Genomic DNA, 26,554 nt, shown 5'->3' on the forward strand with positions numbered 1-26,554 from the left:
CCATGTCCAACAAGAGAGAATCTAATTATATTCCCTTGATATTCGATGGCATTTCTATTGCTAAATAGCCCATCAACAACATCCTGGGGTCACAACTGACCATAACCTGAACTGGCCAATCAACTACTAGCCACAGTAGACAAGACAAGTCAGCCGTTAGGAATCTTGCAGCAAGTAACTCAGCTCTTGGCTCCCCAGAGACTGTCCACCACCTAAAAGGCATTAGTCAGGAGTATGACAGTATATTTCCACTTCCCTCAACGAGCGGAACTCCAACAAACATCTGCTACAGACCCAGTCTAGGAACTTTATCATCGAGAACACAACCAGCTCAGTTAGTAGTGGTGGTTTGGTTTGCTTTATTATTTCACATGTACTGAGATCGTGAAAAGCATTGTTTTACATGCTATCCAGACAAATCATACCTCACGTAAGTGCATCAGGATAATAGAACAAAATGCAGAATACAGTGTTACAGTTCCAGAAGGTGCAACTTGAATTTATGAGAAGTCCGTTCATTAGCATGGAAGCAGAGGGAAAGAAGCCATTCTTGAGTCTGTTGGTGCATGTTAAACTTTTATATCTTCTGCCTGATGGAAGAAGATAGAAGAGAGTATAACTGGGGTGGGAGAGATCTTTGATTATATTGGTTGCCTTCCTGAGGCAACAGGAAGTATAGATGGAGTCAGTGGAGGAAGGTCAGCTTACGTGATGGACTCTAACTTCTTGCGGTCTTGGGCAGAACAGTTACTATACCAAGCTGTGATTCATCCAGATAGGAAGGTGAATCTGTAAAAATTAGTCACAATCACTGTGGTCATGCTGAATTTCTCTTGTCTTCTGAGGAAGTAGATCATTGGTGTGCTTTCTTTACTGTAGCGTGAACGTGGACGGACGAGGGCAGATTATTGGCGATATTTATTACTAGGAGCTTGAAGCTCTCATCCATCTCCAGCTCAGCACCATTGGTACAGACAGGGGCATGTCCTCCACTCCACTTCCTGAAGTCGATGACTGTCTCCTTTATTTTCGTAACACTGAGGGGGAAATTATTGTCTTTACACAATGCCACTAAGCTCTCTATCTCTTTCCTGTACTCTGTCTTGTTATTGTTTAAGATCCAACCCACTACAGTGGCATTACGAGCAAATTCGTAAATAGAGTTAAGGCTGAATGTGGCCGTAAAGTCATGAGTATATAGTAAGGAACTGTGCACACATCTATGCGGGGACCTGTGTTGAGAATTATTACGGAAGAAATGTGTAACCCATCATTACTGACTGCAGTCTGCAGGTCAGGAAGTCAAGCATCCAGTTGCAGAGCTGGGAGCACAGTCCTAGGACATAGAATCACCGGGATGTACAGCATGGAAATAGACCCTTCGGTCCAACTTGTACATGGCGACCAGATATCATAGAACATAGAAAAGTACAGCACAGTACAGGTTCTTCAGCCCACGATGTTGTGCCGTGGAATAATCCTAATCCAAAAATAAAATAACCTAACCTACATTCCCCTCAATTCACTGCTGTCCATGTGCATGTGCAGCAGTCACTTAAATGTCACTAATGACTCCGCTTCCACGACTACCACTGGTAAACTATTCCTCGCGCTCACAACTCTCTGGGTGAAGAACCTCCCTCTGACGTCTCCTTTATACCTTCCTCCTAACACCTTAAAACTATGACCCCTCATAGCAGTCAATCCTGCCCTGGGCTATCGACTCTATCCATGCCTCTCATTACCTTGTACACCTCGATCAGGTCACCTCTCTTCCTCCTTCTCTCCAGAGAGAAAAGTCCGAGCTCAGTCAACCTCTCCTCAGAAGACAAGCCCTCCAGTCCAGGCAGCATCCTGGTAAACCTCTTTTGCACCCACTCCAAAGCCTCCACATCTTTCCATATATCCTAAATTAATCTAGTCCTATTTGCCAGCATTTGGCCCACATCCCTCGAAACACTTCCTATCATGTTCATCCCCAGATGCCTTTTAGATGCAGTAATTGTGCCCGTCTCCACCATCTCCTCTGGCAGCTTATTGCATACACGCACCATTCTCTGCATGAAAATGATGTTTTTGAGGTCCCTTTCAAATCCTTCCCTCTCACCTTAAACCTATGCCCACTAGTTTTGGGCTCCCTTACTCTGGGGAAAACATAGAACATAGAACAGAACATCTCAATCTAAGCCCTCCAGCCCACGATGTTGTGCCAATCTATCATCCTATTAAGATCAATCTACCCTGCATTCCCTACATTTTACTATCCTCCATGTGCCTATCCAAGAGTCGCTTAAAAGTCTCTAATGTATCTGACTCCACTACCACTGCTAGCAGTGCATTCCACACACCCACCACTCTCTGTGTCAAGAACTCTCTGACATCTCCCCTATATCTTCCTCCAATCGCCTTAAAATTATGCCCCCTCGTAATAGTTATTTCCGTCCTGGGAAAAAGTCTCTGGCTGTCCACTCTGTCTATGCCCCTCATCATCTTGAACACCTCTAACAAGTCACCTCTCATCCTTCTTCCCTCCAATGACAGAAATCATAGCTCCCTTAACCTTTCCTCATAAGACCTGCCCTCCAGTCGAGGCAGCATCCTGGTAAGTCTCCACTGCACCCTCTCTAAAGCTTCCACATCTTTCCTATAATGAGGTGACCAGAACTGCACACAATATTCCAAGTATAGTCTAACCAGGGTTTTATAGAACGCGGTATAACCTCACGGCTCTTACACTCAATTCCTCTGCCAATGAAAGCCAACACACCAAACACCTTCTTTACAACCCTATCAACTTGGGTAGCAACTTTGAGGGAACAATGGACGTGGACCCCACGATCCCTCTGTTCCTGCACACTGCTGAAAATCCTGCCATTAAGCTTGTATTCTGCATTCAAATTCAACCTTCCAAAACGAATCACTTCACACTTTTTTGGGGTGAATTTCATCTGCCATTTCTTTGCCCAGCTCCACATCCTGGCAATGTCCTGTTGCAATCTGCAACATCCCCACTGTCCAGAACTCCACCGACCTTCACATCATTGACCAACTTACAAATCCACCCCTTCACTTCCTCATCCAAATTATTTATAAAGATCACAAAGAGCAGAGGTCCCAGAACAGATCCCTGTGGGACTCTCCTGGTCGCCAAGCTGCAGGCTGAATACTTTCCATCTACTACCACCCTCTGTCTTCTATTGGACAGTGAGGAGTTCTTGACTCTTCACCCTATCAATACCCTCATTATTTTATAATCAAGAAGAGATTTCCTTGTCCAAGCTTGACCTGATGCCAATAAACTTCATTTTATTTATTTGATTTATTTATTATCCCATGTTCCTTGTGACAAAATTTCGTGAAAAGTATAGTACAGTATTGCTGCTCTCTGGCTGCTCTCAAAACACAGAAAAATAAACTAAACCATTGAACATAAAAACAGAAAATGAAGAAATAAAGAAAATATTCAACTTCACAGTCCTTCTTATTAAGTACACTGTCATGGGCCATTGGCCTGGTGGCCAGGTACAAGTCCTTTTCACCATGCTGCTGCAACTGGAATGAAAGTCGCCACTCTTGGATGCCATCTCGCCTCCACCAACACTTCGTCACCATCAGTCCTTGCTGGAGCTTGCCAAACCAGACACTACTGATGCAGCTGGGTATCACACCAGTTCAAACTCAACTCCACTGCTACCATGAGTCTGCTTCGGGCCCACCTCACTGATGCAACCAGATCTTGTACTCGGCTCAAACACACCTCTGTGCCACCTCCATGAATCTGTGCTAGACACAGACACTGCTGGGAACCCAAACTTGCCTCCGTAGCAGCAGCCATGAGTCAGCATTCAGGCCGCCTCAATGATGCAGTAGCTACCAGAACACATATCTGCTCGTGATACCACTGCCGCAAGTCCATGCTGCGATGACTTATATGTCCGCGCTAAATTCGTTCGTTGGTGATATCTACTAATTTGGCACTACAGCTTACTTTCACATTGAAATTAATTAGGAGAAATACTTAAAGGCTACAAACTAAAAGAGCAGAACAAAAGTTTTAAATATCAAACTTAGACGTTAGTAATTAAAATAGAGTTGCCTGGCCCAATGTGATCATTGTCACCATATCTGTAGCAAGTGTCAGTTGCTTGAGGAACTCCAGCTGAGAGTTGATATCCTGGAGACTGAACTTCAAACACTGCAACACATCAGGGAGGGGGACAGTTACCTGGATGCTGTCTTTCAGAAAGCAGTCACCCCACTTGGATCAACTATCTCCAATTCAGTCAGCGGTTAGGAACCACGAGGTTTGACTATGAGTGAGGCAGGTAGAGTGATTCAGGAGATAGTGCAGAAGAGGCCTCAGCCTTTGAGCTTGTTAAATAGGCTAGAGATTCTTGCTCACTGTCTCACTAATTTGATTGAGTTTTTTGAAGAAGTGACAAAGAAAAATGATGAAAGCATAGCAATAGATGCTGTCTATATGGACTTCAACAAGGCATTCGATAAAATGGTTGACTGGTTATCAAGATCCGATCAGATGGAATCCAGGGAGCACTAGCCATTTGGATTCAAAATTGGCTTGAAAGTCGGAGTCAGAGGGTGGTGGTGGAGAGTTGTTTTTCAGACTGGAGGCCTGTGATCAGGGATGTGCTGCAAGGTGTAAGCTTGTGGTGCAAAGGTAGTGTGTTTGACTCCAAAGTAGAAGGTTGTGAACTCAAATCATTTCAGGCTCATGTTTAGCTTCCCTGGAGTCGATGTTAGGGTGGAGGTTATTGGCAATGATACACATTGATTAGGGTGGCACGGTTTGTCGGTGGTTAGCACGGCTACCTCAGTGCCAGGAAGCCGGGTTCAATTCTAGCCTCAGGCGACTGTCTGTGTGGAGTTTGTATGTTCTCCCCATGTCTGCGTGGGTTACCTCTGGGTGCTCCGGTTTTCTCCCACAGTCCAAAGATGTGTAGCTAGGTGGATTGGCCATGCTAAATTGTCCACAGTATTCAGCGATGTGTAGATTAGTTTGGTTATAGGGGGACGGGTCTGGTTGGGATGCTCTGACAGTCGGTGTAGGCTTGTTGGGCCAAATGGCCTATTTCTATAGTGCAGGGATTCTATAATCTATGATTATTGGTGCTAGGTCCAATGCTTTTAGTCATTTACATAAATGACTTCGACATTAATATAGGAGAAATGGTTAGTAAGTTTGCAGATGACACCAAAATAGGTAGTGCAATGGACCACGAAGGAGGTTATCTCAGAGTACAATGGGAGCTTGATCAGATGGGCCAAGGAGTGGGAGGTGGAGATTAATTTAAATAAATGTGAGGTGTTGCAAATCAGGACAGGACTTACACACTGAGAGGTAGGGTCCTATGGAGTGTTGCGAAACACAGAACTTGAATGCAGATATACAAGTCCTTGAATGTGGAGTCACAGGTAGACAGGGTAGCAAAGAAGGCATTTGGTATCCTTGCCTTGATTGGTCACTGCACTGAGTACAGAAGGTGGGATGTCATGTTGCAGCTGTACAGCACAGTGGTTAGGCCGCTTCTGGAATGCTGTTCAGTCCTGGTTGCCTAGGTATAGGAAAGATGCTGTTAAACTTGAAAGGATACAGAAAGGATTTATAAGGATGTCGTGGGGGATGGTGTGTTTGAGCCATTGAGAGGGGCTGAATAGGCTGGGGCTATTTTCCCTACAGTGTCGAAGCTGAGGGGTGACTTTACAGAAGTTTATAAAATCATGAGTGGCATGGACATTGTGAATAGTGAAGGTCTTTTCCCCAGGGTCAGTGAGTCCAAAACTAGAGCACAGGTTTAAGGTGAGAGAGGAAAGAAATGACAGCAACTTTTTCCACACAGAGGGTAATGCATGTACAGAATGAGCTGCCAAAGCAAGTGGCAGATGCTGGCACAATTACAACATTTAAAAGACATCTGGATGGATACATGAATAGGGAAGGTTTAGAGAGATAATGGTCCAAATGCTGGCAAATGAGATTACATTAATTTAGGATATCTGGTCGGCATGGATGAATTGGGCCAAAAGGCCTGTATCTGTGCTGTACGACTGTATGACTCATTTGTGGCAGTGAGTGAGCAAGGGGCAATGAACAAACTGATCACAGCACCATGATACAGGAAGCCATTCAACAAGAGACAGAAAAGACAAATGCAGTTGTAATCGGGACTATTGTAGTCAGGAGAATAGAGATCAAGAGTCCCGAAAGCTGTATTGCCTGAACAGTGTTTAGTTTCAGGATATCTCATCTGGGCTGCAGAGGAACCTGGAGTGGGATGGGAAAGATCCTGCTGTTGTGGTCCACGTTAAGTACCAATGAAATTGTTTGAAAGAGAGAAGAGATCCTGCTAAGGGAATATGAGCATCTCAGGCTAAATTAAAAAGCAAAACCTTAAAGATAATAATCTCTGGATCATAACCTGAGTCAGAATCAAATTGGCACAGGATCAACAAGATTAAAGAAGTAAACGCTTGGCTCAAAGATTAGTGTGGGAAAAATCAATTTGAACACATGGGATTGGCACCAATACCAAGGAAGATGGGAGTTGTTCCAATGGAGCACAATCCCATTGTGTAATGCTGTGACCAGGGAGGAGATTGCCGAGCCTTTGGCATTGATCTTTAACTCGTCATTGTCTACAGGAATCGTGCCAGATGACTGGAGGATAACAAATATGGTTCCCCTGTTCAAGAAGGGGAGTAGAGACAACCCTGGTAATTATAGACCAGTGAGCCTTACCTCAGTTGTTGGTAAACTATTGGAAAAGGTTATAAGGGATAGGATTTATAATTATCTAGAAAAGAATAAATTGATTCGGGATAGTCAGCACGGTTTTGTGAAGGGAAGGTCATGCCTCACAAACCTTATTGAGTACTTTGAGAAGGAGACCAAACAGGTAGATGAGAGTAAACCGGTTGATGTGGTGTATATGGATTTCAGCAAGGCGTTCGATAAGGTTCCCCACAGTAGGCTATTGTGCAAAATGTGCAGGAATGGAATTGTGGGAGATATAGCAGTTTGGATCGGAAATTGGCTTGCTGAAGGAAGACAGAGGGTGGTAGTTGATGAGAAATGTTTATCCTGGAGACCAGTTACTAGTGTTGTACCGCAAGGGTCGGTGTTGGGTCCACTCCTGTTTGTCATTTTTATAAATGGCCTCGATGAGGGCATGGAAGGATGGGTTAGTCAGTTTGCAGAGGACACTAAAGTCGGTGGAGTTGTGGATAGTGACGAAAGATGCTGTAGGTTGCAGAGAGACATAGATAAGCTGCAAAGCTGGGCTGAGAGGTGGCAAATGGAGTTTAATGCAGACAAGTGTGAGGTGATGCACTTTGGTAGGAGTAACCGGAAGGCAAAGTACAGGGCTAATGGTAAGATTCTTGGTAGTGTAGATGAGCAGAGAGATCTCGGTGTCTATGTACACAGATCCTTGAAAGTTGCCACCCAGGTTGACAGGGCTGTTAAGGCGGCATACAGTGTTTTAGCTTTTATTAATAGAGGGATCGAGTTCCGGAACCATGAGGTTATGCTGCAGCTGTACAAAACTCTGCTGCGGCCGCACTTGGAGTATTGCGTACAGTTCTGGTCACCACATTATAAGAAGGATGTGGAAGCTTTGGAAAGGGTGGAGAGGAGATTTACTAGGATGTTGCCTGGTGTGGAGGGAAGGTCTTACGAGGAAAGGCTGAGGGACTTGAGGCTGTTTTCATTAGAGAGAAGGTTGAGAGGTGACTTAATTGAAACATATAAAATAATCAGAGGGTTAGATAGGGTGGATAGGGAGAGCCTTTTTCCTAGGATGGTGACGGCCAGTACGAGGGGGGATAGCTTTAAATTGAGGGGTGAAAGATATAGGACAGATGTCAGAGGTAGTTTCTTTACTCAGAGAGTAGTAAGGGAATGGAATGCTTTGCCTGCAATGGTAGTAGATTCGCCAACTTTAAGTACATTTAAGTCATCATTGGACAAGCATATGGACTTACATGGAATAGTGTAGGTTAGATGGGCTTGAGATCGGTATGACAGGTCGGCACAACATCGAGGGCCGAAGGGCCTGTACTATGCTGTAATGTTCTATGTTCAATGTTTTGGCGAATCACATTACTTGGTCTATGGATAGGGTTTTAACTGAAGAGTAGGTGGATGGGTTCCGTTGCACGTAAAATTATAGAAAAAGTGAAAATGGGAGAGGACTCAGTAGAGATTATTAAAGTTTTCAGAAAAAGGAAATAGGACAGAGAGTGGGATAGTAGTGACCCAGGCCTCAGCAATGCTGCATGGCTCTTTTAATAGCAAAGATACACAAACATTAATTTTGTGTTTGCACAAAAGTAAAGTTACGTTCTACAAAATATTTAACTTAATGCAAGTTTGAACGAGAACTAAGAAGCTGTTCCAGGATGGAGGAAGAAAAGCTAAAATGGCATTTTTCAGGAATTTTAATTTGACAGGGGCTTGTATTTTGGCCATTACTAAAATGATTAAAACAAAGTGCACATGGTCTCAGAGTCATAGAGATGCACAGCATGGAAACAGAGCCTTCAATCCAACACATCTGTGCCAACCAAATATCCTAAATTAATCTACTCCCATTTGCCAGCATTTGGCCCGTATCCCTCTAAACCCTTCCTATTCACATAGCAATCCAAATGCATACAGGGCTGGAAATTCAGAATTCAAATTCAAATCACACGATAGTAATACGTTGAAAGGAATTTTTAGAACTAGCAATTCAGGTCAGTCCCACACAAAAAAATAAGTTTTTCAAGGAAATCAAATTGTTTCATGTTCATGAACTTGTCATCCCTATTCAATCTGGGATCAGCGGTTAACCAGTACAATCAACTCACTGTTAGCTAACAGTAATGTCAATACCATGAGAATACATCTTCAAAAACAAAATGCTGAAGTATACGTACGATCCATTCAAAGATGATTTCTACAAACTGGAAATGTGGCACTTTTGTCCTTTTAAAAGTGATATTGGTCTCTAACAGCTCCACAAAAGCGATTCATTTGTGCTTTCTCTTAGATCCAAGTTATTGTTTAATAAACCAAACTAACAAACTTTCGCTTATATAAACTCAGGTACCAAATTTGAACCAAGTTATATGAGAAGAAAACCCATCTTTCTATTGAGTCAAAGGGAATTTGTGAATGACAGGGTAACAATCCTCAAACTATAATTTCTCGTTGTGGCCTCCTCTACATCGGGGGACACCAAGCAGAGGCTTGGAGACTGCTTTGCAGAACACCTATGCTCGGTTTGCACTAAACAACTGCACCTCACAGTCGCAAACCATTTCAACTCCCCCTCCCATTCCTCAGATGACATGTCCATCCTGGGCCTCCTGCAGCGCCCCAACGATGCCACACGAACGTTGCAGGAACAGCAACTCACATTCCACTTGGGAACCCTGCAGCCCATGGTATCAATGTGGATTTCACAAGCTTCAGAATCTCCCCTCCACCTACCGCATCCCAAAACCAGCCCAGCTTGTCCCTGCCTCCCTAACCTGTCCTTCCTCCCACCTATACCCACCTCCCACTTCAAGCCCCACCTCTATCTCCTACATACTAATCTCATCCCACCCGCTTGACCTGTCCATCCTCCCTGGGCTGACCTAACTCCCCACCTACACTCACTTTTACTGGCTCCATTCCCACCTCTTTGACCTGTCTGTCTCCTCTCCATATATCTTCTCCTCTATCCATCTTCTATCTACCTCCACCTCTCTCCCTGTTTATTTCAGAACCCCCTTCCCCTCCCCCATTTCTGAAGAAGGGTCTAGGCCCGAAACATTAGCCTTCCTGCTCCTCCGATGCCGCATGGCCTGCTGTGTTCATCCAGCTCTACACCTTGTTATCTCAAAATTTCAACACCAGTCTTAGTATGCTTTTCACCTCTGCTTTGATCAATACGTGAATCATAGGAACATAAGAACAGGAGTCGGCCATTCAACCCTTTGAAATTGTTCCACCATTTAATGATTGTGGCTGATTAGTGGCCTAACTCCACCTTTGGTCTATATCCCTTAATACCCTTGCTTAACCAAACTTTATGTGTGTCAGATTTAAAGGTGACAACTAATCAAGCATCCGCTGCTGTTTGTGGAAGATAGTGCCAAACATCAATTAGTCTTTTTTACATAGAAGTGCTTCCAAGCATCTCCTCCGAACGGTCTGCCTCTAATTCTCCGACAATGCCCCCTAATTCTAGAAACTCCAACCAATAGAAATAGTTCATCTTTTCCTACCCTGTCTTTTGTTGATAATATCTTGATGACTTCATTCAGATCACACCTTAACCTTCTAAATTCTAGGGAAAACAGGCCTAATTGTATAATCTCTCCTTATTAATCTGAAGTCCAGATATCATTCTTGGAAACCCAAGTTGTACTCCTTTTGTGGATAAACATTGAAGAATCTACATAAGTCAGCTTTGGTTCAGATGTCAAAGCATTACTAGTTGAAGTATAGCTTGGACGTTTCTGCCTAAACATGCCTGGATCCAAAAACTAGCCTGTTTCAGTCTGATCACAAATGAAAAACAAGCCTGTGTTTAATTCACCATTAACATTTCCAATGCTGATTGAGTACAGGGAGAAAAAAAACTACTGTAGCCTTTTATTATCAAAACATTTTCAAAAGCAGTTTTATGATTTTATTGCCAGTATCCAGCATAAATCTCCCACTTTGCCTGTGGTTTATACTGAAGCCTTCCCAGTACCTTGCTGCGGTGGTTGTAGTCACTATCCAGTGACTGGTTGGGTACGTTTGATATACAGCAGACCAATGGTTTGGCAATCATGTTATGCCATTTTTGTTGCAAGCAGTAAGGGAGACTGGTATTCTGCATCAAACAGCAATGAAGTACCAATTCCTCACCTCACCCCAACTCCCAGAAGCCCATTTTCCAGTGCCCAGTAAGCTTTGTATATCCCGTAGCTGATGCTGCTGTCTGTATGCACTAATGTGCCCCTTCGAGCTGTGCTTGCACTCAAAATGGGGAGTTTGGTGGTTTATCAATAGCTTGAGACAGAAACAGCTAGTACCTGGTAAGCATTACCAGGGATGAAATCTTAACAGTGAAGTGGCTCAAATTGTGAACATGAACAGCAACTAAGTCCTGACGTTTTGAACGGGCAACAGCCAAGGAGAGGAAGAGGCTGGTAAAAAATTAAAAGGCAGAATTCCAAACAATGAAAATTTCATAACCTTCAGAGATACAAAGGCTGCCACTACAATTTTCCACTACAAAGCTTACTGTGGCAATTTCCAACATAAACTGTGAATAAATGAATTTATAATGAGATATGAGAGGCAACAGGGCACAATAAAAACAACAATCGACAATTAAAGTTCTGGAAACAAGATGTATACATGAATTGTTATTAATTTGAAGACAAGGGTGTGACTTACTCCCCATTCATTAGAATCATAACCTCTCGATTGTTGACTTGGTTGTCACTCTTGTAACGATTCTGGAAAATTAACCAAATTATACAATTAGTTGAGTTCAGGCAGAATTGATATCGAACCAGCACATAACACAATTTACATTCACATTATGCAAAATGATACTTTCTGACTCGTACATGCCTCAATAAAAGTATTGCACATTTCCCCTCAATAATATTACTGTTAGGTATATTTTCAGCATGGGAGCATGTAACCTAGGTTGGGTGGCTAGTCCATCACCTTCCCACCCAACTCCCAACCTCATCCCCACAATCTTGAGCATCAGTAAGCATCAGGATCAACAGTTAACCCACAGTTCAGTAAATTACTAAGAAGCAATACGCCTGCTTCAAGACTCAACTGGCTCCAATATACTCTAACCATACTTTGGAACAGTTAGAATATTAAATATTAAAATGTTAGCCCATTCAGTAGGTAGAACACCTCATCCATAGAAAGTGCAAAGCACTTCAAAGCTAAGCAACTCTATTGTGAAGTGCAACTGTACTGGCAGAAGAAAGAGAAAAAACCAAATGCAGTGCCCGATTCCAAGCAACAATACACCATTGCAAAAATACTTGGGGATAAAAATTGGGGTTCTTGGTTACCCAAAGACTCATTTAACCTGACGGATGCCTTCACAAATTCCAAGGGACTGCCGGTTCCGACATTCTTTAACCTGGTCATGCGGGATAACTCCATTCCCCTCCCAATCCTGTAATTTTCAGCTCTCACAGTCTCAGTAAACTGGGCAGCCAAATTTGATCAACCCAACACGAACATTTTAATAGATAAGTAGTGTACACTAATTTTATAGTTGTCGTGCACACATCAAATGAGGTCAGCTCCCATGTTAAACTACTTTTCTTTTGTCATTTTAATATTGAAATAATAAGCAGAACCTTGAACGTCACAAAGGTATAAAACAGGAATATTGCCCAACTAAAGTTAATAGTAAACAAAATGAGTCGGTGAGAATAATGGATAGCTGAACCATTCACTATAACAGAAGTGGAAAGTTCTGCCCAATGATTCCTAAATATAGCTTAAAAAGTAATGCCTTAGAGGCAGCAGATTGGATTTTCTTGACATAAGAATTTGTGTATGCCCCTTTCAATTGAAAGATGAGTCAGTTGCCAGGTTTTCATTACTTACATGGGAAACATTAAGTAAGAGAAATATGCAAATTTTCTGCTTTATCACACATATACTTTTGGTAAACATTTAGTCTCCATTAACCAGTAACTGACAACTGCTGCTATAGAATGTGTGCCAAGAAAATATGTCATATTACTTTAGCTCCAGACACAATCTAATTAAACATACAAACATAAAAAACAGGGGTAGGAGAAAGCTATTCAGCCCATCTAGTCTGTCCCACCATTCTATAAGATCATGGCTCCAGGCATCAACTCGTCATTCATGCCAGCTCCTCATAGCCCTCAATTCCTCGATGTGGTCTAAAAACAGGGGTAGGAGAAAGCTATTCAGCCCATCTCATCTGTCCCACCATTCTATAAGATCATGGCTCCAGGCGTCAACTCCTCATAGCCCTCAATTCCTCGATGTTTCAAAAAAACAATCAATCTACGTTCTCTTTAAATACTTTGAGTGATCTAGCCTCCACAACTCTCTGGGACATGGAATTCCAGACATTCACTAGCCTTTGGGGTAATAAATTCTTTCATATCTCAGTTTCAAGTGAATGTCCCCTTATTCTGTACAACAAAACGTGAGGCTGGATGAACACAGCAGGCCAAGCAGCATCTCAGGAGCACAAAAGCTGACGTTTTGGGCCTAGACCCTTCATCAGAGAGGGGGATGGGGTGAGGGTTCTGGAATAAATAGGGAGAGAGGGGAAGGCGGACCGAAGATGGAGAAAAGAAGATAGGTGGAGAGAGTATAGGTGGGGAGGTAGGGAGGGGATAGGTCAGTCCAGGGAAGACGGACAGGTCAAGGAGGTGGGATGAGGTTAGTAGGTAGATGGGGGTGCGGCTTGGGGTGGGAGGAAGGGATGGGTGAGAGGAAGAACAGGTTAGGGAGGCAGAGACAGGTTGGACTGGTTGTGTGGTGCAGTGGGGGGAGGGGACGAACTGGGCTGGTTTAGGGATGCAGTTGGGGAAGGGGAGATTTTGAAACTGGTGAAGTCCACATTGATACCATTAGGCTGCAGGGTTCCCAGGCGGATTATGAGTTGCTGTTCCTGCAACCTTTGGGTGGCATCATTGTGGCACTGCAGGAGGCCCATGATGGACATGTCATCTAAAAAATGGGAGGGGGAGTGGAAATGATTTGCGACTGGGAGGTGCAGTTGTTTGTTGCGAACTGAGCGGAGGTGTTCTGCAAAGCGGTCCCCAAGCCTCCGCTTGGTTTCCCCAATGTAGAGGAAGCCGCACCGGGTACAGTGGATGCAGTATACCACATTGGCAGATGTGCAGGTGAACCTCTGCTTAATGTGGAATGTCATCTTGGGGCCTGGGATAGGGGTGAGGGGGGGAGGTGTAGGGGCAAGTGTAGCATTTATTCTGTTCCCTTATTCTGTGCCCAGTTCAAGATCCTCCACTAGTGGAAGCATCTTCTCAATGTCTACCCTGGCAAGATCGCTGAGAATCATGCATGCTTCAATGAGATCATCTTTTATTTTTCTCAACTCCATTCAAAGTTGCAGAACTTATCTAGCAACAAGCCTTTTCAATCTAGTAATATGTAATATGGTAAGATCAATAAGGGATGCAGTAGTTAAGAACCCTCAGGGATCACAACATGATTGAATTTGAAATTCAGTTTCATGGAGAGCAACTCTGGTCTCAAATCAATGTCCTCAACTTAAATAAGGCCAAATATAGAGGTATGAGAATGAGTTGTCTAAAATTGGCTGGGTAATTAGACTAAGGGTTAAGGTCAATAGAGGAACAGTAGCAAAAAATTAAGCAAATGTTTCAGAACACGCAAAAATTTATTCCAATCAAAAATGAGGATTGTTGAAAAGGATGAACCAATTGGTCAGCAAAGGTGGTCAAAGAAGGTAACCAGTTAAAACCTAAGGCATTAAAAAAGGAGCCTAACCTGTTGAGCTATTGTTGATAAATTAAACCCTTTCATCCTATGAATCAGTCTAGTCAATCTGTTTTGAACTGCCTTTATGCAGAGTAGATGGCAGAGTAACAGAACTGTGTGTGGTCTCATCTGCATACATCCGCTTTTCCTTTCTCCCCCCTTTTGCTTCTGCTCTTCTTATATCTTATTTTACTTTTCTTCTGTGTTTCTTTTAACTTTTTTATGGTTGGCAGCTTTGGCACATCCACAACAGCAGACCATGTGCAGAATGGCAGAGATGGCTTCTCTGGCAATTGGAGGCAGTGGCAGCAAGCTGTCACAGTAGGCCCGGAATGGGGACTTCTGGTTATCAGCAAGGCGGCAGTATCAACAAAGCTCGGGACTCCTCAGTTGATGCAAATGTGGGTTCAGCAGCATCAATGGAAAATAGACAACAGGTGTTGGAGTAGGCCATTCAACACTTCGAGCCAGCACCACCATTCATTATGATCATGGCTGATCATCCACAATGAGTATCCTGTTCCTGCCTTATCACCATAACCCTTGATTCCACTATCTTTAAGAGCTCTATCTATCTCTTTCTTGAAAGAATCCAGAAAGTTGGCCTCCACTGCCTTCTGGGACCGAGCATTCCATGTATCCACCACTTGCTGGGTGAAGTTTTTCCTCAACTCTGTTCTAAATGGCCAACCCCTTATTTTTAAACTGTGTCCTCTGGTTCTGGACTCACCCATCAGCGGAAACATACTTCCTGCCTCCAGAGTGTCCAATCCCTTAATAATCTAATACGTCTCAATTGGATCCCCTCTCATCCTTCTAAACTCAAGTGTATACAAGCTCAGTCGCTCCAATCTTTCAACATATGATAATCCCGCCATTCTGGGAATTGACCTTGTGAACCTACGCTGCACTCCCTCAATAGCAAGAATGGCCTTCCTCAAATTTGGAGACCAAAACTGCACACAATACTCCAGGTGCGGTCTCACCAGGGCCCTGTACAGCTGCAGAAGGACCTCTTTGCTCCTATACTCAATTCCTCTTGTGATGAAGGCCAGCATGCTACGAGCTTTCTTCACCGCCTGCTGTACCTGCATACTTGCTTTCATTGACTGATGTACAAGAACATCTAGATCTCGTTGTACTTCCCCTTTACCTAACTTGACTCCATTGAGATAGTAATCTGCCTTCCTGTTCTTGCCACCAAAGTGGATAACCACACATTTATCCACATTAAACTGCATCTGCCATGCACCCGTCCACTCACCTAGCCTGTCCAAGTCACCCTGTATTCTAATAACATCCTCCTCACATTTCACACTGCCACCCAGCTTTGCGTCATCACCAAATTTGCTAATATTACTTTTAATGCCTTCATCTAGATCATTAATGTATATTGTGAACAGCTGTGGTCACAGCACCGAACCTTGTGGTATCCCACTGGTCACTGCCTGCCATTCCAAAAGAGACCCGTTTATCACTACTCTTTGCTTCCTGTCAGCCAGCCAATTTTCAATCCAACTCAGTATTTTGCCCCCAATACCATGTGCCCTAATGTTGCTCAGTAATCTCCTATGTGGAACTTTATCAAAGTCTTTCTGAAAGTCCAGGTACACTACATCCACTGGTTCTCCCTTGTCCATCTTCATTGATACATCCTCAAAAAATTCCACAAGATTAGTCAACCACAATTTCCCCTTTATAAGTCCATGCTGACTCTGACCTATACTGTTACTGCTATCCAAATGAGTCATAATTTCATCTTTTGTAATTGACTCCAGCATCTTTCCCACCACTGACGTCAGGCTAATCGGTCTATAATTTCCCGTTTTCTCCCTCCCTCCTTTCTTGAAAAGTGGGACAACATTAGCCACCCTCAAATCCACAGAAACTGATCCTGAATCTATAGAACATTGGAAAATGATTACCAATGCGTCCACAATTTCTAGAGCCATCTCCTTAAGTACCCTGGGATGCAGACCATCTGGTCCCAGGGACTTATCAGCCTTTAGACCGAACAGTCTATCCAACACCATTTCCTGCCTAATATAAATTCCCTTCAGTTCGTCCATTACCTTAGGTCCTTCAGCCACTACTGCATCTGGGAGATTGGATCTGTCTTCACTAGGGAAGACACAAGCAAAGTACCTATTCAACTCTCCTGCCATTTCCTTGTTCCTCATAATAAATTCACCCGTTTCTGACTTCAAGGGCCCAATTTTAGTCTTAACCATTTTTTTTTCTTCTTACATACCTAAAAAAGCTTTTACTATCCTCCTTTATATTTTTGGCCAGTTTTCCTTTGTACCTCATTTTTTCTCAGTGTATGGCCTTTTTAGTTATCTTCTGTTGCTCTTTAAAAGCTTCCCAGTCATCCGGCTTCCTGCTCATCTTTGCTATGTTATACTTCTCTTTTATCTTTATACAGTCCTTAACTTCCCTCGTTAGCCACAGCCACCCCTGCCTCCCCTTAGGATCTTTCTTCCTCTTTGGAATGAGCTGATCCTGCACCCTCTGTATTATATCCAGAAATACCTGTCATTGTTGTTCCATTGTCATCCCTGCTCGGGTATTGTACCATTGGACTTTGGCCAGCTCCTCCCTCACAGCTCTATAGTTTCCTTTATTCAACTGCAATACTGATACTTACGATTGTCCCTCTCAAACTGCAGATTAAAACTTATTATATTATGGTCACTACCTCCTAATGGCTCCTTTACTTCGAGATCCCTGATCAAATCCGGTTCATTGCACAACACCAGATCCAGAATTGCCTCCACCCTGGTAGGCTCCAGTACAAGCTGTTCTAAGAATCCATCTCGGAGGCACTCCACAAACTCCCTTTCTTGGGGTCCAGTACCATCCTGATTCTCCCAGTCAACCCGCATGTTGAAATCTCCCATCACAATTGTCGTGATACCTTTGCAACAGGCCAATTTCAACTCTTGATTCAACTTACACCCTACATCCTGACTACTGTGTGGGGGCCTGTAGATAACTCCCATTAGGGGCTTTCTACCCTTAGAATTTCTTGGCTGTATTCATACTGACTCGACATCTCCTGATTCTATGTCCCCCCTCGCAAGGGACTGAATATCATTCCTCACCAACAGGGCCACCCCACCCCCGCCCCCTGCCCATCAGTCTGTCATTTCGATAGCACGTATAGCATTGAATATTCATTTCCCAGGCCCTGTCCACTTGAAGCCACGTCTCAGTTATCCCCACAACATCGTACCCGCCAATTTCCAACTGAGCCTCAAGCTCATCCAGCTTATTTCTTATGCTTCGTGCATTCATATATAATACTTTTAATTTGTTTCTCCCCTCACCCTTCCTATCAATCCTATCAGCAAGGTGGGCCAGTGGTGAAGAGATGACACCCAAAGTGTGACAACGCCTACACTGGTGGGTGCAGCACAGGCAGCAATGAGGCGGTAGGGGTATCTCTCCCAGTTTCTGGAGGCTAGGTAATGGCTTGAACTGAGTTGGAAGAACTGTTATTCTGAACTTATTATTTCTTGGTTTTTCTTAATTATTCATATGATCTGTAATGCAGGGCTTTATATTTCTTTATTTTTCTAATTTCCTTTTTCCTAAGGACTTGTTTTTAAAAAGACGTACCTAGATAGCTTTGTACCTAAGGTGGTGTTCTAAAAAGTTGTAGACATTTTAAGTTACTCATTTGAGTACACTCAATAGAGCTAATTCAATTCAATGCCAATAGATCGTCTCATGGATACAAGGTCCAAAACTGTATACAGTACATCAGTTGCTACTGCACCAATACCCTGTATACTTGTAACAAGACTTTTCCCATTTTCAAACTCCAACCATGAGCAATAGAGATTAAAAAGGCCCATTTTTCTTAATTAGTTGTTGTACCTGCACGCTAACATTGTGCTGCACTTTTTTGGGAGGGTCTCTTTTTATATAATCGTCTAACTTTTGATTTTTCCTACAGTGACCTTGAACCTTCCTACATTAAACTATATCTACCAAGTCTTTGCCTACTAAAACAGTCTATCTATATTCCATTACAGATTCCTTATCTCCTTAGTATAACATGCTTTCCCACCTATTTTTTGTATCGTCAACAAATTTGAACATATTCCACACTGTCCCCTCCTCTATATCATTAATATGGAGAGGTAAAAAGTGGAGGCCTTAAGACTAACTCGTCTGGAACTCCAAGAGTTAATTCTTTTGAACGTGGAAAAAAACCCACTCGCGTCAAGTCCCTGTATTCCGTTATAACCAATGTTCATCCATGCTGATACCTGCAATACCATGAGCTGCAGATTTGCACAAAACCTTTTTTTATGTGGTATATGATCAAATTTTCTTCAGAACTATAAATTCCTGACATCCACTGGCTTACCTTTATCAATTCTGCATGTTCAGCCTTAAGTAGAATGAGCTAAAGTTTGAATAAGTGATGGATTTATGACTTTTTTTAAACGGAGAGAGAAGTAAAAAAATGGAAGGATTTAGGAAAGACATTCCTAAAGTTTTGCACAGAGGTGGTTGAAAGCTTTACCATCAGGTCAAAACCAGTTAAGTACTTAACAAGCAACATTTCTTTTGCAATGTAGTTCAAAGTGACAGCCAAAGCAGGATCCTTGCAGAGTGATTAAATAGTTGATTGTACAATTGGTCATAAAATATTAATGTTGGTCAGCAGGCGAGCCATGTTCTTATTTTCATATATTTTGATTACAGCTCCACAGGCAGGTAGGATGTTGAACTGAAAAATAGAACCTCTGATACTCGCACAATTCAGCACTAAAATACCAGTCAACACTATGTACTTACTTCTCCAGGTGGAATTCAAACCAAATACCTTTGTCAGTCAGGGACAGTATAATGGTGACTGAAAAAGCTTTTGACGAGCACTCGTCTCCTGAGGTCGTATGGGCTGAGGTCAGAAACAGGAGAGGAGAGGTCACACTGCTGGGAGTTTTTTATAGGCCTCCACAAAGTTCCAGGGATGTGGAGGAGAGGATTGGCAAAATGATTCTAGGCAGGAGTGAAAGGAACAGGGTGGGCATTATGGGAGACTTTAACTTGCCTAACATTGACTGGAATTGCTATAATTCTAGTACGTCAGATGGATCAGTTTTTGTGCAATGTGTGCAGGACAGTTTCCTGACACAGTATGTCGAAGGGCCAACAAGAGGGGAGGCCACACTGGATCTGGTACTTGGTAATGAACCAGGCCAGGTGTTTAATTTAGTGGTAGGTGAGCACTTTGGAGAGTGTGACCATAATTCAGTTACGTTTAGTTTAGCAATGGAAAGGAATAGGAACATGACACAGGGCAAAAGTTATAGATGGGGGAAGGACAATAATAATGCGATTAGGCAAGCCTTAGGAGGCATAGAATGGGGTAGCGAAATGCAGGGGATGGGGACAATTGTAATGTGGGGCTGGTTTAAGGAACAGATATTGCGTGTCCTCGATAGGTATGTCCCTGTCAGGCAGGGAGGAAGTGATAAGGTAAGGGAACCGTGGTTTACTAAAGAAATTGTATCTCTTGGTAAGTGGAAGAGAGAGGCTTATGTGACGATGAGACGACATGGTTCAGATGAGGCGATGGAGAGTTACAGATTAGCTAGGAAGGATTTAAAGAGAGAGTTAAGAAGAGCAAGGAGGAGACCTGAGCAGACATTAGCAGGTAGAATAAAGGAGAACCCTAACACTTTCTATAGGTATGTGAGAAATAAGAGCATGACTAGGGTAGGAATAGGGCCAGTCAACGACAGAAGTGGGAAGTTGTGTGTGGGCCCTGTGGAGATTGGAGAGGTCCTAAATGAATATTTCTCATCTGTTTTCACTCAGGAAAAGGAGAATATTGTGGAGGAGAAGACTGAGCTACAGACTTCTGGAATTGAAAGGATTGAGATTAGTAGGGAGGAGGTGTTATCAATTCTAGAAGGTGTGAAGGTAGATAAACTCCTTGGGCTGGAAGGAATTTTTCCAAGGATTCTCTAGGAAGCCAGGGAGCTGGTGGCAGAGCCTTTGGCCTTGGTCTTTGAGTCTTCATTGCCTACAGGTTTAGTACCAGAGGACTGGAGGATGCAAATGTTGTGCTCTTGTTCAAGAAGGGCAGTGGAGATGGCCCAGGAAGTTACAGTCCTGTGAGCCTTACGTCTGTTGTAGGAAAAGCTTTGGAAAGGATTATACGAGATAGAATTTATAATCACCTAGCAAGCAACGATTTGATTAGAGATAGTCAGCGTGGATTCATCAAGGGCAGGGTGTGTCTCACAAACCCCTTGAGATTTTTGAGAAGGTAACCAAGCATGTGGATGAAGGTAGGACAGTTGATGTGGTGTATATGGACTACAGTAAAGCCTTTGATAAGGTTCCACATGGTAGGCTATTGGAGAAAATACAGAGGCATGGGATTGAGGGAGATTTAGCCGTTTGGGTTAGAAACTAGCTTTCTGTCAGAAGGCAATGAGTGGTGGTTGAAGGAAAATATTCAGCCTGGAGTCCGGTTACTAGTGGTGAGCCTCAAGGGTCTGTTTTGGGACCACTGCTGTTTGTCATTTTTATAAATGACTTGGACGCAGGCATAGGTGCATGGATTAGTAAGTTTGCAGATGACGCTAAACTCGGCGGAGTGGTGGACAGTGTGGAAGAATGTTGCAGGTTGCAGGGAGATGTGGATAAACTGCAGAATTGGGCTGAAAGGTGGCAAATGGAATTCAATGCAGATAAATGTGAGGTGATTCACTTTGGAAAGAATAAAAGGAAGGCAGAATACTGGGTCAATGGAAAGATTCTTGGTAGTGTGGATGTGCAGAGGGATCTTGGTGTCCATGTACATAGATCCCTGAAAGTTGCCACCCAGGTTGATAGTGCTGTTCAGAAGGCTTACGGTGTGTTAGGTTTTATTGGTAGAGGGATTGAGTTCCAGAGCCATGATGTCATGTTGCAACTGTACAAAATGCTAGTGCGGCCTCACTTGGAATATTGCGTGCAGTTCTGGTCGCCCATTACAGGAAGGATGTGGAAGCATTGGAAAAGGTGCAGAGGAGATTTACCAGGACGTTGCCTGGTCTGGAGTGAAGGCTCTATGAAGAAAGGCTGAGGGACTTGGGTGTGTTCTCATTGGAGAGAAGGAGGCTAAGAGGGGATTTAATGGAGACATACAAGATGATCAGAGGATGAGATAGGGTGGACAGTGAGAGTCTTTTTCTGAGGATGATGACGTCAACTTGTACGAGGGGGCATAGGTACAAATTGAGGGGTGATACATTTAAGACAGGTGCCAGAGGCAGGTTCTTTACTCCAAGAGTAGTAAAGGCATGGAACGCCCTGCCTGTCAATGTAGTTAACTCAACCACATTAGGGGTATTTAAACAGTCCTTGTATAAGCATATGGATGATGATGGGATAGTGTAGGGGGATGGGCTTAGATTAGTTCACAGGTCGGCGCAACATCGAGGGCCGAAGGGCCTGTTCTGCGCTGTATTGTTCTATGTTCTGAAGGGTTCCATCTCTCAAATCAAGACTAACACCCAAAGTAAGCAAACACACACTAAATTGAATAAAAATTAATAGATACAAGTGACTTTACATCCGAAATGACTAAATGAGATGGAGTACTCATGGCACAAACAGTCATGTGATCTTAAGATATTTACAGATGAGGAATTTCATTCAAACTGTGCCCCAGTTTAATCCAACACGAGTCCCTGATTCTCCTGCTATGTTTGGTTACCTTTCCAAGTGATGAAATACCTTGACATATCATTTTCAAAGTTAACATGTCATTTTCAAAGTTACCTTTTAACAGTTATATATTGTTCTTAATCTGATGTAACATTTTCAACTCATTTTTAATGCCTCCAGACAACCTCAACCGGTCATCTGGATGTGAGATTGCTCGCTGAGCTGGAAGGTTCGTTTTCAGATGTTTCATCACCATTCTAGGTAACATCATCAGTGAGCCTCTGACAAAGCGCTGGTGTTATGTCCCGCTTTCTATTTATCTAGTTAGGTTTCCTTGGGTTGGTGATGTCATTTCCTGCATAGGTGATGTCATTTCCTGTTCTTTTTCTCAGGGGATGGTAGATTGGCTCCAAATCAATGTGTTTGTTGATGGAACTCCGGTTGGAATGCCATGCTTCGAGGAATTCTCGTGCGTGTCTCAAATTCCTAGAAGCATTGCATTCCAACCGGAACTCCATCAACAAACACATTGGCTCCAAATCAATCTACCATCCCCTTGGGTCCCTTTAAATTGAGTCTTCATTCACAGAATACAGGTTGTCAGCATATGTGCCTTCTGTAATTGGTCAGGAATTCCAGAAATGGGGGCTAATGCTATGGCTGAATCAAAGAACCAGTGTAAAACCTGCTGACAAAAACAATGGTTCCTGATCTTCAACCAGCTACCTGGCTGTGTGTGCATCCATCAAAATAGAATTCTGACCTTCGAACCAATCACAATGCTTCATTACTGAACTAAGCACCAACTGTTATGCGTTATGAAACTGAATCAAAATTATACCATGAATTTTAATGTTGCAGTGCAAGCTTATGCTTATCAAACATTTGTTTGTACGAAATTAAAATAATGTTTTAATTATTTTAATTAGAGGCTTCAGCCTCGACTATTCTTTAGAAATTGAATAACGTCAGGATCTATTTTTCCTAAAATACATGGAGTGAAGTTTCACAGATATGCTTCTGCTCATCTACCCTAAGAATATGGAGGTACTGGAGAAAGCAGAAGAAAGATTTCCAAGTATCAAAACCCACTAGTATAGTGCATTTGAACTCAAGCCCACTAATTCCCAGAGCTGCAACAAATGTGAAGATTTAATGAAACTACGTGAATCATGATTTGCTGCTGACTCTAACGCAATGACTGCTATCCAAGAAATAAAACATAGAAGATTTCCTCAGTCACAATAAAAAGAACTCGGTACAGTGTAACACGCTTAATTTTTTAAAAAATGTGAAAGGACAGGATCTTATGTAACTTTAAAAAATTTCTCAAATTCTTTAAAATTCACACTCACCGGCACACAAAGTGAAAAAAGTAAATATTATGAGTTATGGAAAAGAAGTCTGAGAAACGCAATTCTGTCACACCAGTCCAGTATCACAAAACTAGATGAATTGATGTCACAGTCCTTTTCCTTTCTTCAAACGATAGACTCATGTTTTCCAGATATTGAAGATCAGTCTTTAGCTCACTGGTGCTTGCCTGAGCCTGGAGTTTCTGATTTTTTTTGGGCTTTAAAACCATTTCTTTCAGCATTTCCCAATGTATTTTTTTTCCCTACTCACACCAGAAAATCAGGGAGAGCAACTTCACAGAGAAAGGGGTGACAGAAAGATTGATGCAGTTCTCTTCCTGAATGCTCTTTGCTTCTCTCTCACTTCCCTCACATAGACTGTGTTAAACTGCAAACTGACCAGTCAGAGACTTTTGTCATGCTGAGCTACAACAACTGGCGCCAACTGAAAAGTCAATCAAAAGACTTTCTCAGGTGCTCATTTTTCTGGATATAAAAATCCCAGAAGTAACACTGCTTCTAATGGGAGGGTTAGCTTCACTTGTTTTTCCAAAAGTACACACAAATCCTTTTAGTCTCCCCTGTATAAAGTGGTGTCCATTTTTCTCATTTTCAGTCCATTGTCCACAAGTAAAAGATAGCCTTCCTGAAATAAGAATATTATTGAAATTAGAATGATACCTATGAAGAAAAACTGAAAAGGCTAGGGTATCTCTTTTAAAAAATTGAAGAGTGAGGAGTCACTTATTAAAAATCTTTAAAAATATGTGAACTTTGATATAATAGGTGTAGTTTTTCTTCATTCACTCAGAGGACGTGGGCATCACCGGCTAAATTAGCATTTATTGCGCATCCATAGTTGCCGTTGAAAAGGTAGTGCTCGTGAGCTGTCTTTTTGGACTACAGCAGTCCATCTGGTGCAGGTATATCCACAATGCTGTTAGAGAGGGAGTTTCAGGATTTTGAGTCAGAGGGAGCAACAATACACTTTCAAGTCAGGCCAGTGAGAGGCTTGGAGGGGTAATTGTAGATGGTGGATGTACCTGTTCCCCTTGTCCTTATCGACAGTAGTCGTCATGGATTTTGAATGTGCAAAAGAACCTGGTGAATTTCTGCAGAGCATCATATTGATAGTACAGCCTGCTGCAACTGAGCATTTGAGGTGAAGGGACTGAATGTTTGTAGATGTGGCACCAATCAAATAGATTATTTTGTCTTGGATGGTGTCAAGCTTCTTGAGCATTGTTGGAGCTGCACTGTTCCAGACATACTCCTGCCATGTGCTTTGCAGGTGGCTGACAAGGTGTGGAGAGTCACAAATTGTACTAATTGCTGCATGACACCAAGCATCTCACTTGCTGTTGTAGCCACAGTATTTAATGGTTGGTCCAATTCAGCATCTGGGATGTTGATAATGGGTGGTGGGTTCGATGATAATTACGTCAATGAATGCCAGGGGACAAAAGACCATAAGACATAGGAGCAGAAATTAGGCCATTCAGCCCACTGAGTCTGCTTCAACATTCAATGATGGCTGATAAGTTTCTCAAACCCATTCTCCCGTCTTCTCCTCATAGCCTTTGATCCCCTTAAAAATCAAAACCTATCTACCTCAATCTTAAATATTCTCAATGACCTGGCCTCCATAGCCCTCTGCGGCAATGAATTCCATAGATTTATCACATTCTAGAACATAGAACGGTACAGCACAATACAGGCCCTTCCGCCCACGATGTTGTACCGTGGAATAATCCTAATCCAAAAATAAAATAACCTAACCTACATTTCCCTCAATTCACTGCCGTCCATGTGCATGTCCAGCAGTCCAGCTCTGGCCGAAGAAGTTTCTCCTCATTCCCATTCTAGAGGGTCTTCCCTTCACGCTATGACTGTGCCCTCAGGATCTAGATTCTCCTACTAAAGGAAACATCATCATAGAACAGAATCATAGAAGTCCACATACAGTGTGGAAACAGGCCCTTCGGCCCAACAAGTCCACAGTGAACCTCAGAGTATCCCACCCAGACACATCCCCCTGTAAGCTACACATCCCTGGACACTCGGAGCAATTTAGCATGGCCAATTCACCAAACCTGCACTTCTTTGGACTGTGGGAGGAATTAAGAGCACCCGGAGGAAACCCACACAGACACAAGGAGAATGTGCAAACTCCACAAAGACAGTCGCCCAAGGGTGGAATTGATCCCGGGTTGTTGACGCTGTGAGGCAGCAGTTCTAAGCACTGAGCTGCCCATTCTATAAATTTAAAACAGATCCTGTGGTGCAACTCATCTGCACCGACCAAACGTTCCATCTGGCCTAGTCCTATTTCATAGATCACCTCTCTTTGTATCATCTTCCCAACGTCCACTCTATTCAGGCCTTTCAGTATTCTGTGTTTCAAATAGATGCCCCCTCTTCCTTCTAAACTCTGTTGAGTAAGGACCAAGAGTCCTCAAACATTCTTCATATGTTAAGCCTGTCGTCCCTGGGATCATTCCCGTGAACCTTCTCTGGACCCGCTCCAAGGCCAGTACATCCTTCCTAAGATACAACGCCCAAAATTGCTCACAATGGTCTGAACGTGGTCTGACAAAGCTGCATAAGGCCTCAGAATTACATCCCTGCATTTGAATTCTAGATCTCTTGATATGAATGCAAACATTGCATTTGCCTTCCTAACTACCGACTCAACCTGCAAGTTTACCTTCAGAAAATCCTGGACCAGGACTGCCAATTCCCTTTACATTTCAGATTTCAGAATTTCCTCCCCAATCAGAAAACAGACTTTGCCTGTATTCCTCCTACCATGTGGCATTCCATCTGCTACGTCTTTGCCCCTCACCTAACCTTCTTCAGCCTCCCTGCCTCCTCAGTACTGTCTGTCTCTCCACCTATCTTTATATCATCTTCAAACTTAGCCAGAATGCCCTCAATTCCTTCACCTATATCATTAACGTATCAAGTGAAAAGTTGTGGTCCC

The 26,554-nt window shown here is 42.9% G+C and overlaps 1 protein-coding gene across 3 annotated transcripts in view; it reads right to left on the bottom strand.

Moving 5' to 3' along the window:
- The window catches only part of LOC125453069 (phospholipid-transporting ATPase ID), a 281,340-nt gene that overhangs the window by 180,821 nt on the left and 73,965 nt on the right, over positions 1 to 26,554 (bottom strand). For all 3 annotated transcript variants that reach the window (XM_059648627.1, XM_059648621.1, XM_059648622.1), the window contains one exon: positions 11,441 to 11,502. In XM_059648627.1, coding sequence (XP_059504610.1) covers positions 11,441 to 11,502 — 62 coding nt within the window. The remainder of the gene's footprint in view (positions 1 to 11,440; positions 11,503 to 26,554) is intronic.

Source organism: Stegostoma tigrinum, chromosome 1, assembly GCF_030684315.1.
Source record: "Stegostoma tigrinum isolate sSteTig4 chromosome 1, sSteTig4.hap1, whole genome shotgun sequence".
Lineage (NCBI taxonomy): Eukaryota > Metazoa > Chordata > Chondrichthyes > Orectolobiformes > Stegostomatidae > Stegostoma > Stegostoma tigrinum.